This window comes from Leptopilina boulardi, unplaced genomic scaffold, assembly GCF_019393585.1.
Source record: "Leptopilina boulardi isolate dan_hultmark-lab unplaced genomic scaffold, ZJU_Lbou_2.1 LbouV2_314, whole genome shotgun sequence".
Lineage (NCBI taxonomy): Eukaryota > Metazoa > Arthropoda > Insecta > Hymenoptera > Figitidae > Leptopilina > Leptopilina boulardi.
Window position 1 is genome coordinate 199,508 of NW_026137879.1, and position 13,764 is coordinate 213,271.

Below are 13,764 nucleotides of genomic sequence, written 5' to 3' on the forward strand. Positions count from 1 at the left end.
ATATGAGGCCTATTCTCCCATTGTTCCTCCAGATAAACATCATCTTCCTTTATCTTTTTTCTGTAATTTTTCGCAAGAACTTATAACAACTCATGATAATAATATCAATCTCAGTACAATTAATAAACGCTTAAATTTTTCTAAAAGAGATTTTTACCAATTATATATTGCCTTTTTACAAATAAACCTCAATGAATTGTTTTTCAAAATAATCTTGATTTATCTGCGTCACTCTTAACAGACAAATTTACAGACTTATTTGACGAATATGTAGCACTTTTTGATGTGTCAATGCTGCGCAATTTTAAGTATCCAAAATGGTTTTCTAAAGATATTATGAGTGATATAAATTTAAAACATACATTGTATAAACGTTATCGCAGATTTCCAACTTAAGCACTGAAAGAGCAATTACTTTTTTTTACGCGAAACTTGACACAGCGGATTAATAATTCTTTTAAGAATTACCAATCTAGACGTGAAGCTACTTTTTTCAAATCCTAAATCATTTTGGGGTACTTTCAATACGCATAAAAATAAATCAAGATTACCTAATGAAATGTATTATAAATCATCAACTCTCGATAATTTCCAATTAATAGTTGACGCATTTGCGGATCATTTTGAATCTGTATACAACCCTTCGATTCTCGTGATTAATCCTAATAATAACCTTAATTTATCTACCTATGATTTATTAAATAATTTCCAATTATCTATAAGTGACGTTGAGTGTGCCATTAAATCACTTAAACCTACTCTCACAGCGAGTTTGGATAATATTCCGTTATTTTTACTTAAAGATTTTGCACCCTTTCTCTCTAACTTTTTATGTAAACTTTTTAATTCTTTTCTTATGTCTGGACATTTTCCCGACTCTTGGAAACTTTCTAAAATCGTTCCAGTTTTTAAATCTGGCGAAATTAATAGTAATTAATAATAATATTAATTACTAATAAATAATTAATAATAATAATTAATAAATCGATCGTTAATCAACTAAATTTAGTTTTACTACCCGTCTTGTCGAGTATACAACATGGTGGAGTAGCTAAGAGATCTACTATTACGAATCTCATCACTATTGTCCAATACATAAATAACGCTTTTGCAAAGGACTAACAAGTAGACGTAATATACACAGATTTTTCTAAAGCGTTTGATAAAGTAGATCACTCAATACTAATTGAAAAATTATCACACCTTAATATTCCTCACAATATAGTGATTACGTTACGCAATTATTTAACTAATAATACAATACAGTACAGTATTTAAGCTTCTCATCCCACCCTTTTTTTCTAACTTCGGGATATTAGAATATGCATCTATTTTTGGAATCATTTTCTTTAAAAATATAAACTACTTCTTGAAAAACTACAGAAACGTTTTCTCAAGTTCTGCGTATATGTCGAATCTCACACATATCCCAATCGTGGCATTGACTACATTGAATTGTGTACAAGGTTCGGAGTCTTGATACTTGAGGAACGTCGTATAATCTTAAAATTTTAATTTGTATTTAACATAATTAATGATCTTGTTGATTGTACGATGTTTCTTCAACAACTTAATTTCAGTGTGCCACGACTAAATTCTAGAAACTTTCAACCTTTTACGAATAAACTCCCTGAGGCTCCTATAGGGTATCATGCTCCCGCGTTCAATCTAACACAAACCGTTAATTCTGTTTTTTTATTACTAATGAGATTGATCTCTTTAACTCATTTTTTTTTAAATTACAAAAATCTTGAATTAGAGATATCTCGAAAAATTTTGAAAAAGTGTTTGTGGGCTTTCATTCTGTACATATAAAGGAACACATTCACAGGGTTTCAATAAAATTGCTCCAATCATCAAAAATTCTTGTGATAACATTCCATGGAATTGATATAAGGAAAATAAAAGGTTCTATAAATTTTACCCTTTCAGTGGTGCGAAAAGCGTTGTGACGTTGTAAAGTTTACAATTTTACAAATCACAAAGGTTTATTTATTTTTCAATATATTAAATCACTTTGTTTATTATTCCCGAAAAAGATATTTCAATATCAAAAAAATTTACTAGACGAAATCACATTATGGATTCGAGAAATGGAAAGATCTTATTTAATAATAATTTAATATTAAGAATTAATGTCTGTAATCCCTTTTTATTTATGTACCTTCGAGACAACATTCAACTGAAACAAGAAATTAAGAAAAATATCAAGATTTAAGAGAACTTTGAGAAAAATTGATTATATTGAATATTTTGTATTGGTCAACTTAACCTCAATTTTGATGTCATCAATAATCAATAATCGTTTCCTGGCGAAACACTCAAAATTATTATGATTTTTGGAAGGCTTCTTTAAATTTTTAAATTATTATTTAAAACTTCTACTGCTGCGGTTAGCCAAAGCCCATATGATATATTTGATGTTTTGGATTTATGTCAATTTGAAGTTTGAAGATTTTTACTTGAGTGTGGCATTATCTTTGTATATTTCAATATTAATTCCGAATTCATTAATATTTATATTGCAGAAGAATTAAGGATTTACCATCTTGCGTCGGATTAACGTATTAAAATCGTTAATCAAGAAGAAGTATTATTATTATTCAAGAAAACAATTTTTGTCAACAACATTTATTATCGAATTTGAATTTCGCACTTAATCAGTTTGGACCAATCAGCGTCAAGATATGGATGAAAACCTTTTTACCGACCGTCGAACTTTCTTTCTTGTCCCGATCTTTTTTTTTAAATATTCATTTTTTTTGGTTGGTAACGAAAATCTCCTAGGAGAAAACAAACAACGTCTGTTTTATCATTCTTTACTGTGATTTCGTGTAAGCTAGACGCTTTTTATTTCTATATCATTTAATTTTGGAATCTAAATAATAATTAGAGATATATAATAAAATTTACATAATAAATCTTTTAAAAAGGAAATTTAATATAATTAATAAAGAAGAAGATAAGGAGATAAATTTAATAAAAAGAAGGAATTATTGGAATTAATCCTTGGAGATATTCGTTGCCGTCAGCCATTTTGATAAAATATTGATTCTGTAATTCTCTGGTAAAATTTTATTTTCCCATTTATGAATGATATCTCAAAATTATTTATTTGTTTAAATTTTTCAATAATGAATTTAATTTAATTTAGAATTTCAATTTAATTTAATTTAAAATGATTTCTTTTGAATTTAATTGAGTTTGAATTTATTTAAGAATGAATTTAATTCTCTAAATTTAATTTATAATTTTTATTTAAAAATTGATCGAAATGTCAATCATTTAATTTTACAATTATTGTATCCATTTCCATCTTTTTCCATTCCTCGAATTCAAGAATTCTTACTCTTTTAAAAAGAAAGAATAAGTAATTATTTTTTTTGCATTATATCGAGTCTTGACTCAAATTTTTTGTAATGTTTAAAAATTTATATATAGAAATTTATTAACCTTTTGTTTAGAAAATCTCATATTTTATTTAATTTAAAAATTAAATCTTTTCGAATATGGCTTTTCCGAACCGCCCTCTCTATTGTTAACCAAGAATTGGGACTGCGGCAGGCCGAGTAAAAGGAAGACTATTTTAATTTAATTTGAATTTTGAATCATTTCTTTGCTTTGAGTTTCCCTTGATTATTGAATTTGACAGTCTTTGAGTAAAAGCCTGGTGGCCGTGTGTACTCTTCAGACTAATTTGACAATCAAAAATAATTTTGATTTAATTGTCGAATTTGACAGTCTCCAAAAATAATTTGCCTGGTGGCCTTGTGTATTTTTCCAGAATAATTCAACGATTAAAGAAAAATTTATTTAATAAATTTAATTCTTTTGTCCCTTAATTATTTATTTTTATTTTTGTCCCAAGAAAGGACTGGCGCCCAACAAACAATTTATTCGAGTCTTCCCTTTGTAACTTTGATTTAATTAATTGATTTTTTCAACATTCAGCATCATTAAAAAATCATTGGTTACAGCGTAAACAAGTTTTCAAAATTGTAAAAAAAACAATTACATGAAAATACTTAAGCGTGTCAGATATTAATTGTTTAGACAGTCCAACGTGTCTCTGATACCAAAGGTATATTCATATGCCGGTTTGCGTGATGGTGGTGGTCCTCTGGATGGATATTTATATTTAGGGAAGTTGTTAAATGAACCCTAAAAATGCTCCCATTCAAAAGACTGACATTTCGGAAGTGATAAAAAAATCGCTATCTTGAAATACTTGAGCGTGTAAGATTTTTATACAGATGGTTCAACTTGATGATGTAGTCATGATAGCCCAAAATCTGACGATTACTTTAAGAAATATTGTTAATTCGACAGCTGTTTTGAGATCAACTGTAATGGTGCCATGGTGACAAAGAGCAGTGTCAGGAATCGGGATTGTGCGAGAGAGTCAGAAATAAGGAAAAAGTGAAAAGAAAGGTGAGGCACGGAGTGAGAAATGCGTGTTGTTCACCAGTTACGTACTCTAATCTCCATAGACGATTTTCATTACTTTGCCTTTTGGAAATCGTCAGATTATATTTTATTTGTGATTCTTGGGTTATTTTCTTTAAATTAAAAAAAATTTAACCGCGCTCCAGAATGTCAAGACCTTTTTTTTTGGAAATTTGTAACCCTCCCGCTCCCTTAAGTTTCAATATTTCCGACGATCGATTTTTTTACTAATCTGATGAACTATCCTAGACTCACATCTTAATAAAAAGAGTTAATATTTAGAAGAGGTACTCAACAAGGAGTGAATATGACATAAAAATTATGCAACTTTTTTTCTGAAATTTTTTTTTTAATTGTAATTGTTAAATAAATTAATTTAATTAATTATTATTTCAAATCTTGGCACGTTCCGCTGTTCGGAATTGAAACGTATTTTGCTTTAGGTATCGTGCATATCCAAAGGGACAGGTTTGACAAATTTTACTTTTTTCAGTAATAATTAAATAATTGTCAATTAATTTAACATAAGCTATGCAGAAGTGGACTCTTAAATAGTCCATTTCTCAATTACAAAATGTTTTTTGAACAATTTTAGCTAATTTATCAATTTTTTTACGTTATTCTTAATGTTGACCCAATATTCACCCAGCTGGGTGGATATTGGGTAAATGAAATCAGCCAGGGATTTGGGTTTTAAAAACATAGGATGGTCAAAAAAATAAAATATTAATTTTTGACCATTTTAAAAATTAAAGTCTTAAAAAAATTAATATTTTAAATATGTATCTTCTTTCACAATTTTAAGTATTTTTCATCGTAAAATTTTTTCAACACTTTTTAATGATTCTTCAGAATCTCTCATATGGATTTTCAAAAATTTTAATTTTTTCAAAAAATAAAAATTCTAAAATGGTCAAAAATTAACATTTTGTTTTCTTGACCATACTGTATGTTTTCAGAACTCAAAGGATTAAAAAGATATATAAGTTCTGGCCATCAATAAAATTTACAGGACTCAAAAAAAGGTGGTGCCTCCCCTTAAAACATGTAACTCATCAAGTTTCAGTATAGTTGATTACAGTTGATATGTTTTTAATTTTTCTAACAAACTACAAATTAATTTTTCAATTTTTTCAACAACTTACACTGAAAAAAAATAGTATTGAATCATGAAAATTTTACTTGCTTCAAGTAAACCGTGGAATTGAATAGGGACAAGTCAATTACGGCATTGGTTCAAGTAAATGATTGTCTTGAGATAGTATATTTAGGACAAGAGCATATATTCTTGATCCAAAAAAATATGGAATTCGAGCAATATATTAATCAACTTGTAACAAATGTAAAATACATTAAAGGAAGAAAATATTTTCTTGTTCTGAGAATATATGTAGTCAAATCAATTGTTTCATTTGATTCATTCAAATCTTTGCAATATTGGATCAAGTAAGACAAGATTTAAATCAAAATATTATTTATATTGTGAGGAGACGATATGTTCTTGGTCCAAGAAAATATGGAATTCGTCTAAGAAGTTTATTGACTTCTAAGAAATGTAAAATATATTAACTCAAGAAAATATTTTCTTGACTTGAGAAAACTTATGGAGTTGAACCAAAAAAATATTTTTCCAATACAAGTAAATATTTACTTGAATTTACCACTATGCCATCCTGACTCAATTGATGGTTTTCAAAAATTCCTATTTAAGTTTCACATTCATTTGGAGAGAAATATTTTCTTGGATCAAGAATACGGGATTTGTATTAAGTAAAAAGTTAATTCAAAGCAAATGCATAAAACTATTTGATTCAAGAAATGAAAATTCTTCAGACAATATTTTATTATTTTGCTTAATAACCTAATATTCTTGATTGAATACTTTTTGGTACTTCGGGAAAATAAAATATTGGGTTGCGATAATAACATATTTACTTCTGCCAAATACTAAATTCTTAATTCAAGAACGATTATATAGAAATGCACTAAGTAGATAGAATATTTAGTTTAATTCGTGTTTATTTCAAGCAATATAACTTTTTATATAATTTAAACAAATATTTAGTTATATTAATATTCTGATTTTCTTGTCTCAAGACTATGAGTGTTGGATTAAGTAAAAACTGTTTTTAAAGTGAACAAAAAAGTGATTTGATTCAAGAAACTAAACGATTCCACGTACTTTACTTAACATAAGAACATAATATTCTTGTCTCAATACTTTTTGGGACTTCGTCCAAGTAAAATATTTTTTTTGAAAGAATAACATTATTTGCTTGTATGGAACTCACATTTTCTTATGTCAAGTACATTGCCCAATGCTAATAACTACTTGGCACAAGAAAATAAATTTCTTCCATTAAGATGATATTGGCTTGATTCAAGTAAAGTATCTCAAGTAAATGCATTTACTTGATTCAATGAACTTTTTTTTCAGTGTATGATGAACTAGTAATGTAATAAACTAGTCTTTACAAGCTGTTGTTAAATTTAAAGTGTGGAATTTGGTACCCAAAATTTCTTCAACATTTTTGTATAGCGTCGAACAGGTGGAATTTTTCACTAAGGGTACAGTTATATGAAGCAGATATTAAGTTAAATAAGATAATATTTTAAATAAAAACTTACTCGCATTTGCATAATTGCTGCCAGGCTTCATAATAGATTACTGGATCTGATTGCAATTTGGCTTTTTCTAAATTGCAGGCTTCAATGTACTGTATGAAAAAAAAGTTATGTTTTATTATTATTTATTCAATATTTACTAAAGGTGTGCAAAAAGCTAAAATGTCCGAGCCGAGTCGAACCCAAGCTTAACTCAAGGTATCGAGTACTCGAATGAATTCGGCATTTTAAACGTTCAATTTTTATTGTTTTGAAAAATTACTAAATGAGTCAACAAATAAATGAATGACTAGGGTAGAGGGCCCCAAGATGGACAAACCGGATCGGAAAGAATTATTTTTCTTCCTGTAACACATATCACGTGGATTTTTCGTCATAAAAAGTTTTGTAATAGTTTTTATTTCAGTCGGTAAAACTATCTATATTTTTGATTTCGAATAAGTGCATATCGTAATAACCTCATTTATTTATCGTATAATAGTATTCTAAAATGATTCGATTGACACTGTGTTTGTAAATTATTTTTTATTTACGCCAAAAAAAATTGAGTCATTGGTCCTAAGATGGACAGTCTGGTGGTCCTAAGACGGACATCACACCTTAATTTCTTAATTTTATTTATTTTCAATGTTACAGTTTTTTAATAATGCTCTAAGCCTCATAATTAAAATTTTTTCTTTTTCTACTTCAAAATTGTATTGTTATCAATAGAGAATTGAAATCTGTCGATATAATTACCAACAGTTCTGATCGTTATTTGAAATTTCTTATGTAGCCGCTAGGGGTGTTGTAGTCAGTCGTTTGTCCAACGCTGTTGACAAACAGTTCCTGTTAGAGGCCGTTAAAGTAAACAAACGCAGTTTTTTTCGTAAGAAGTGTGATAAACATTTAATTAATTTCAAATTGGGCTTTACAAACGCATATCAGATCGTGCTAATATTGCGTATGTAAAACTTGTAAAAGCAATTAAATCTGTGAAAGTTGGAAACGTTGGAGTGGCGACAGCGGCCAGATCGTTCGAAATACCGAGAACAAGCTTGAGTAGATACATTCAAAAAGTTGAAGAAGAAAATATTGACTTCGTCAACATTGAAGAACATACGTTACTTTAACTATTGCAATGCAAAGTTTCCTACAGTGGACTGTCAACTAAAAGAATGGTAATAATTTATTTTGGGCTTTTTCTACTTTTCTTTTAATTTTAATGATCTTTATTAATTAAATAATTTGTGTATTTTTTGAAGGTTTTTACGCCAGAGCAAGAAACCGCTCTTGTTCAGTACATAAAAAAATGTGCTGACTATTGCTATGAGATCAGCATCAAAGATCTTCAACGTATGGCTTTTGAATATGCCTCAAAACTGAGAGTTGATTATCCCAAAGAGTGGAATGACACACAGGCAGCTGGTAGGAAGTGGTATCGTCAATTCATGAGTCGTCACCAAAAAATAAGTTTGAGGACACCTGAACATACTTCTTTGCACAGAGTGAAAGCTTGTTGTAAAACTAATGTGGACAACTTCCTCAGTAATTTTCGTTTCCTTTGGTTTCAATTTTGTATCTATTAACTTTATTTTAATTGTTTATGCTAATTTTTGCAGATGAATTAAGTAAACTTTTGGAAATTGGATTTGATGCAATGGTCATTTATAATATGGATGAGACTGGATTCCCCACTGTGCTCACACGAGTTGATAAGATCATTGCAACAAAAGGACAAAAAAGAGTCGGACAAATTGCGAGTGCAGAAAGAGAAAGCAGTGTCACTATGGCCTTAACAGTGAATGCCGCTGGCAATTTCATTCCGGCCATGTTTTTATTCCCATATATAAATATGCAATCAACCTTTTTGGACAATTGTAAGCCAAGATCCATTGGCTTTGCTAATGGCGGTTGGATGACGCAAGAAACTTTTGTTCAGTATATGAGGCACTTTATTCAACACACTCACTCATCAGTAACAAAACCGACACTCCTTTTACTTGATAACCATCTTGAGACCCTCTCCCAATATTTGAAATTACAAACTCATGAAAAAATAGTAAATAGCTTACAAACATTCGAATATTCAAATTCAATTAACACAAGTACTCGAATATACTCGAGTACTTAAAAATTTTTATATAGCTTTTTTTTATATAGCTCGGCTCGAAAAACGAAAAATCTCATTCGAGCATCGAGTTTTTTGCACACCTCTAATATTTACTAATAATAATTAACCCTTTGCCGGTTATAAGATTTTTCCAATCTAAGTTTATATCGCGTAGTTGTCTCACGAATAAGAAAAATTTGTACGTAGATATACATTATCCAAGTCCGTAACTTCAAAAATTTTTACCCCATTAATAATAATTTTAAAAAAACCTTTTTACTATCAATTATCATGCAAATTTCGCTAAAAAACGAATAGATTCAATTTTTCAAAGCACAAATAACAAAATTCATTTAAAAGAAATCTTTAAAAATTCGTTTTTTATTTTATTAATGTATTTATATTTTTATTATTATAAATAAGCGAGAATTCAAGGCATGGACAATTTTCTCTTACTTATAGAGGTTGCTTATTTTTCCAGTTTCATACTTACGAAGGTCCAGGGGCGCTTTTCTCGCTTATAGAGGTTTACAAATTCATAATTTATTTATTTAAAATCAAACAGGGCAAAAGAATTATTATACTCTCTACATATAATTTATTTGTAAATTTCAATTATATTTTAACAATATATTTAAATATTTATTTATTTTTTAAAAGTGATAATTTTAGATTATTTTTGTTGAAAGAAATTTGTCATTTTTGTTTTGTTGTTTAAAAATTGTAACGATGTGAATCATTACTTATATTAAATTTCGTGAGTTAGCGTCTTACCCCTCTCGATCAGTCAGCTGTTCGTTTGTTGTCAGCGTGATATGAACAGGTGTTCATAGCAAGTCTCGAGATAGGAATTCACGCACGTGTGTGTAGAGTAAAGGTCTCATTGTCAGCGTTGGATCCCGTTTCCCGAGACAGGTTGCCGCCAAATTCGTCAACGAGAAGGATGGAGCGACAGGGGTTGACAAGGATGGATGACAGCACGCCCTCTTTTTGGTGGTGATTTTGGGCAGTTTTGGCGGTCGATAGTCAGTCGATATTTCACAGTGGTCGAGTCAAGTCATTATTGTTCGCAGTTGTACATACTAATTACTTGTCGTTTATTGTATTAGTGCAGTTGCACAGTATTAATATCTAATTAGTATAATAAATAGTAGTTAATTAACAGTAGTCTAAAGTGATTTACAGTACCCTTGACTATATTCTGTCAGCGTCGTCGTCATCCGGCAGTCTTTTGGTCAACGTAGGTGAGTCGTATTATAAATCTTGTCAATCACAAATGCACCAGTGATTCTTGTTGGTTGGGAATCTCCCTTTGAGAGTTTTTCTTAGTAAGTTTTATGAGCGTTTCGATAATGTGGAAGGTGCACGCGAGTGTCTAATGACGCGCGGAAATCCATCATTACAAAATTCCTAACTTCTTTTTTAAGATCATAGATTTTATGAAAGAGAGGCTGATTAACATTTGTAAAAGATTTATGATTTCATTCGAAAAGTGTACTAATATCAATATGACTAAACCTGTATTATCCGAACTTGGCCCTACCTTGGTCAGTTCGGATAATCGAGATCCAGTAAAGCAGTAGTCTTAAATGAGAGTCAGCTGTTTGACCGCTGAGAAAGTGAGCCGTTCGCTTCTCGAAGGGTGAATGAGTATGCATTTTGAGGCAAGCGGGTTAGCTTTTCTGAAGGTGAAACGACAAAAAGTGAACAAGTGGCTCTCCTTTGTTTTTCTCCGTGTATGATTAGTCAAAACCAACTCTATAGGTTCCACTTGTCTATTTTTGAAGATAACTGTCACTTAAAACGGCAGGGGGTTAATAAAAATTTAGCACTAATATAATTAAAATAACAATTTCTGGTATAGTAATATCCAAGAAAACAGAATGTGGAAGATTAAGTTACATTAACGCTCCAAACAAATTGATGATTCTTTAAAATACATAACACTGACCAATAAAATTTTGTTGACCACAATATTACAACAGATTCATATGGATTTTGTGCATAGAATCCGAATCTGATCTTTAGAATATTGGATTATCTCTAGTTTTTGAGCGTTTTTAAGTGTAAAAAAATGCATTTTTGGAACGTTTATAAACTAGTGTCAAAATAAAAGTGTCTGTATAGAACGAAATGACATATGAAGATCATAACCTGGTCAAAGAATGGTGTGCCATACTTGGATTTTTGGAGCAGCAGTTTGAGGTTGTTGAGCACCTCGTCCAAGCACAACTCCAAAGAAGTAAAAAATTCTGCCAAAAAGGCTTACCTTTCTGGTGGGAATCTCTGAGGCATAATAAAGGATGCAAGGGAGGAGGGAGTGAAATTTTTACGAAAGTTAGAGGAATCGGACATATGACGTGAACCATTGTTGCTGCTCTCATGCGTCTTTGTGCGCTAAATACTTTCGGCCTTGTCCGACCCCCCATTTTAAAGTTTTTTTAAATTATGCAACCTTGGTAGGGGCAGGGTTGGGACTGTATATTACTGCGGGTTTTATACGTATTTAAGGTAAATTACATCTTGTGTACTGCGCATGCGTTATTCTAAATTCTTGTTCGTTTTTATAACCTATACACTCTTGCTTGCATATGCCTAGACTTTTTGTCCTTTTTTAACTTACGTGTCGTCATGGCAGCACATGTGTTGGGGGGACGTGGGTGTGGACATGTCTGGCCATGAGTGTACATTTTCTTTGAAATTTAAATAGTTTAAAATATTTGAAATTCTTTATTAAGGTTTAAAAATGATTAAGTTGGAAGACCTAGAAGCAAATTGTGGGAAGAATTAGGTTATCTTCTAAAAAATTATAAATGGAAGAATATAGCGTTATGTGTTAAGTGTAATTCACTTCACATTTATTTTTGTATTGAAAAAATTTTAATATTGTAACTAAAACAGCAAAATTATTTGCAATTATTTTTTTCTAAACATATAAATGTAATAATTTTGTTGCATACCTATGACTTTCAAGACGTTCTACAATTGTATTTTTAATAATTTCATTACAAATGAAGCAGTTTGCATATTTTTTATCGCCTTTTTTTCTCAATACTCAAACCATCCCACGAAAAATTTGTGTTTTTACATTCTCATCACATGAGAAGGTATTATAATTGGTCGAAAATTGACTTTTTCTATTTCCATGATATCTTCACGTTTTGAAGTGCCCTGAATCAAAAAATCATGGTCCGGTGAAAGTGTCTGTCTGTGTGTTTGTATGTGTGTATGTCTGTCCGTAGACACAAAACGTTGTTGACACAATAACTTTTGTAAATCAAAGCGAATCGACTTGCAATTTTGCACACACAAGGTTAGTGTCAAAATACAGGTCAAGTTTGTTGGCCAACCACTTTTTTCAAAAAATGCAAAAACTGCTGGATTTTCAAAATTTTGAAATTTTAATTTTTTCAAATAAAATTTTTTTCACTACACACCTTTATAGTTCAGGAGAAAGCAAACAACTTTTTTATGTAAAATTTTTTGATTAAAATGAAATTGTAAAAGATACAGTGTTTTAAATGTCGAAAAATATCAAAAAAGGCTTTTTTAATTAAAAAATAAATTTTATTAAAGGGGTGGAAAAATCAGTGCATAAAATTGACACATTCCCATCACAATAGACTTAGAAAATATGATACAAGTGAAAAAAATAGCAATTTGTCAAAAAACTACTGTACATACATATTAATTATATTTTTTTACACAAAAATCAGACTTTCTGATTCAATTATCTCGTAATATATTCATTTTGGCATAATAACCCCACAGACTTTTTTCTTCAAAATTTTTTTAGCTACAACTTTGCCATTAAACATTTTTCTCTATCTCTTTACGTTTTTGAGATTTTAATGAAAAAAGCATTTATTTTTCATTCTTGTCACATGAGAAGGTATTATAATTGGTTGAAAATGGACTTTTTCTATTTCCATGAAATCTTTACGTTTTGAGGTGCCCTGAATCGAAAAATCATGGTCCGGCAAAAGTATCTCTCTGTATGTATGTATACCCACAAATTTTTCATGCAATTTGCTTAGGGCCGGTTTCACCAACTATGGTTAAAAGTTAATCAGCGATTAAAACCAATTTAACCGCTCATGATTGGTCGGTTAGGGATTTAATTGCTGATTAACTTTTAACTGGAGTTAATGAAACTGGCCCTTATATTATCAAAGGCAAAAAATTATGTAGGTATAGTGGTTTGACATAGTCATAATTTAAACTAAAATCAATGAAAATAAAAGATTCGATACGATTAAAGAAATTGGAACAAAGAATATGTACATGAACATTTTCAATTACATTCAAGTGTACTTGTTTGCGACAAACATAAGGACAGACTGTACATACCAAATATACTGCGCAGTTTTAAAACTCAAAGAAAGTGACTGCGCAGCCCGTGAAGAATTTGCAAGATCGTGTAGATAAAATGTACAAATAAAAGTAATGTATATAAATATGTATATAAATGTACATAATAATAATATAATATAATGTATATAAATAATGTATATGTACATGTTCAAGTTCTTGAATCCTGAAGGATATGAAAGCGGCTCTACGGGGTCGGTAGAAATACTAAACCTTCGATGAGACTATTG

General features: G+C 29.9%; 1 protein-coding gene across 1 annotated transcript in view; it reads right to left on the bottom strand.

The window, feature by feature from the left end:
* The window catches only part of LOC127283883 (CTP synthase 1), a 105,803-nt gene that overhangs the window by 9,838 nt on the left and 82,201 nt on the right, over nucleotides 1-13,764 (bottom strand). The window contains exon 7 of the mRNA XM_051308994.1: nucleotides 7,075-7,163. Coding sequence (XP_051164951.1) covers nucleotides 7,075-7,163 — 89 coding nt within the window. The remainder of the gene's footprint in view (nucleotides 1-7,074; nucleotides 7,164-13,764) is intronic.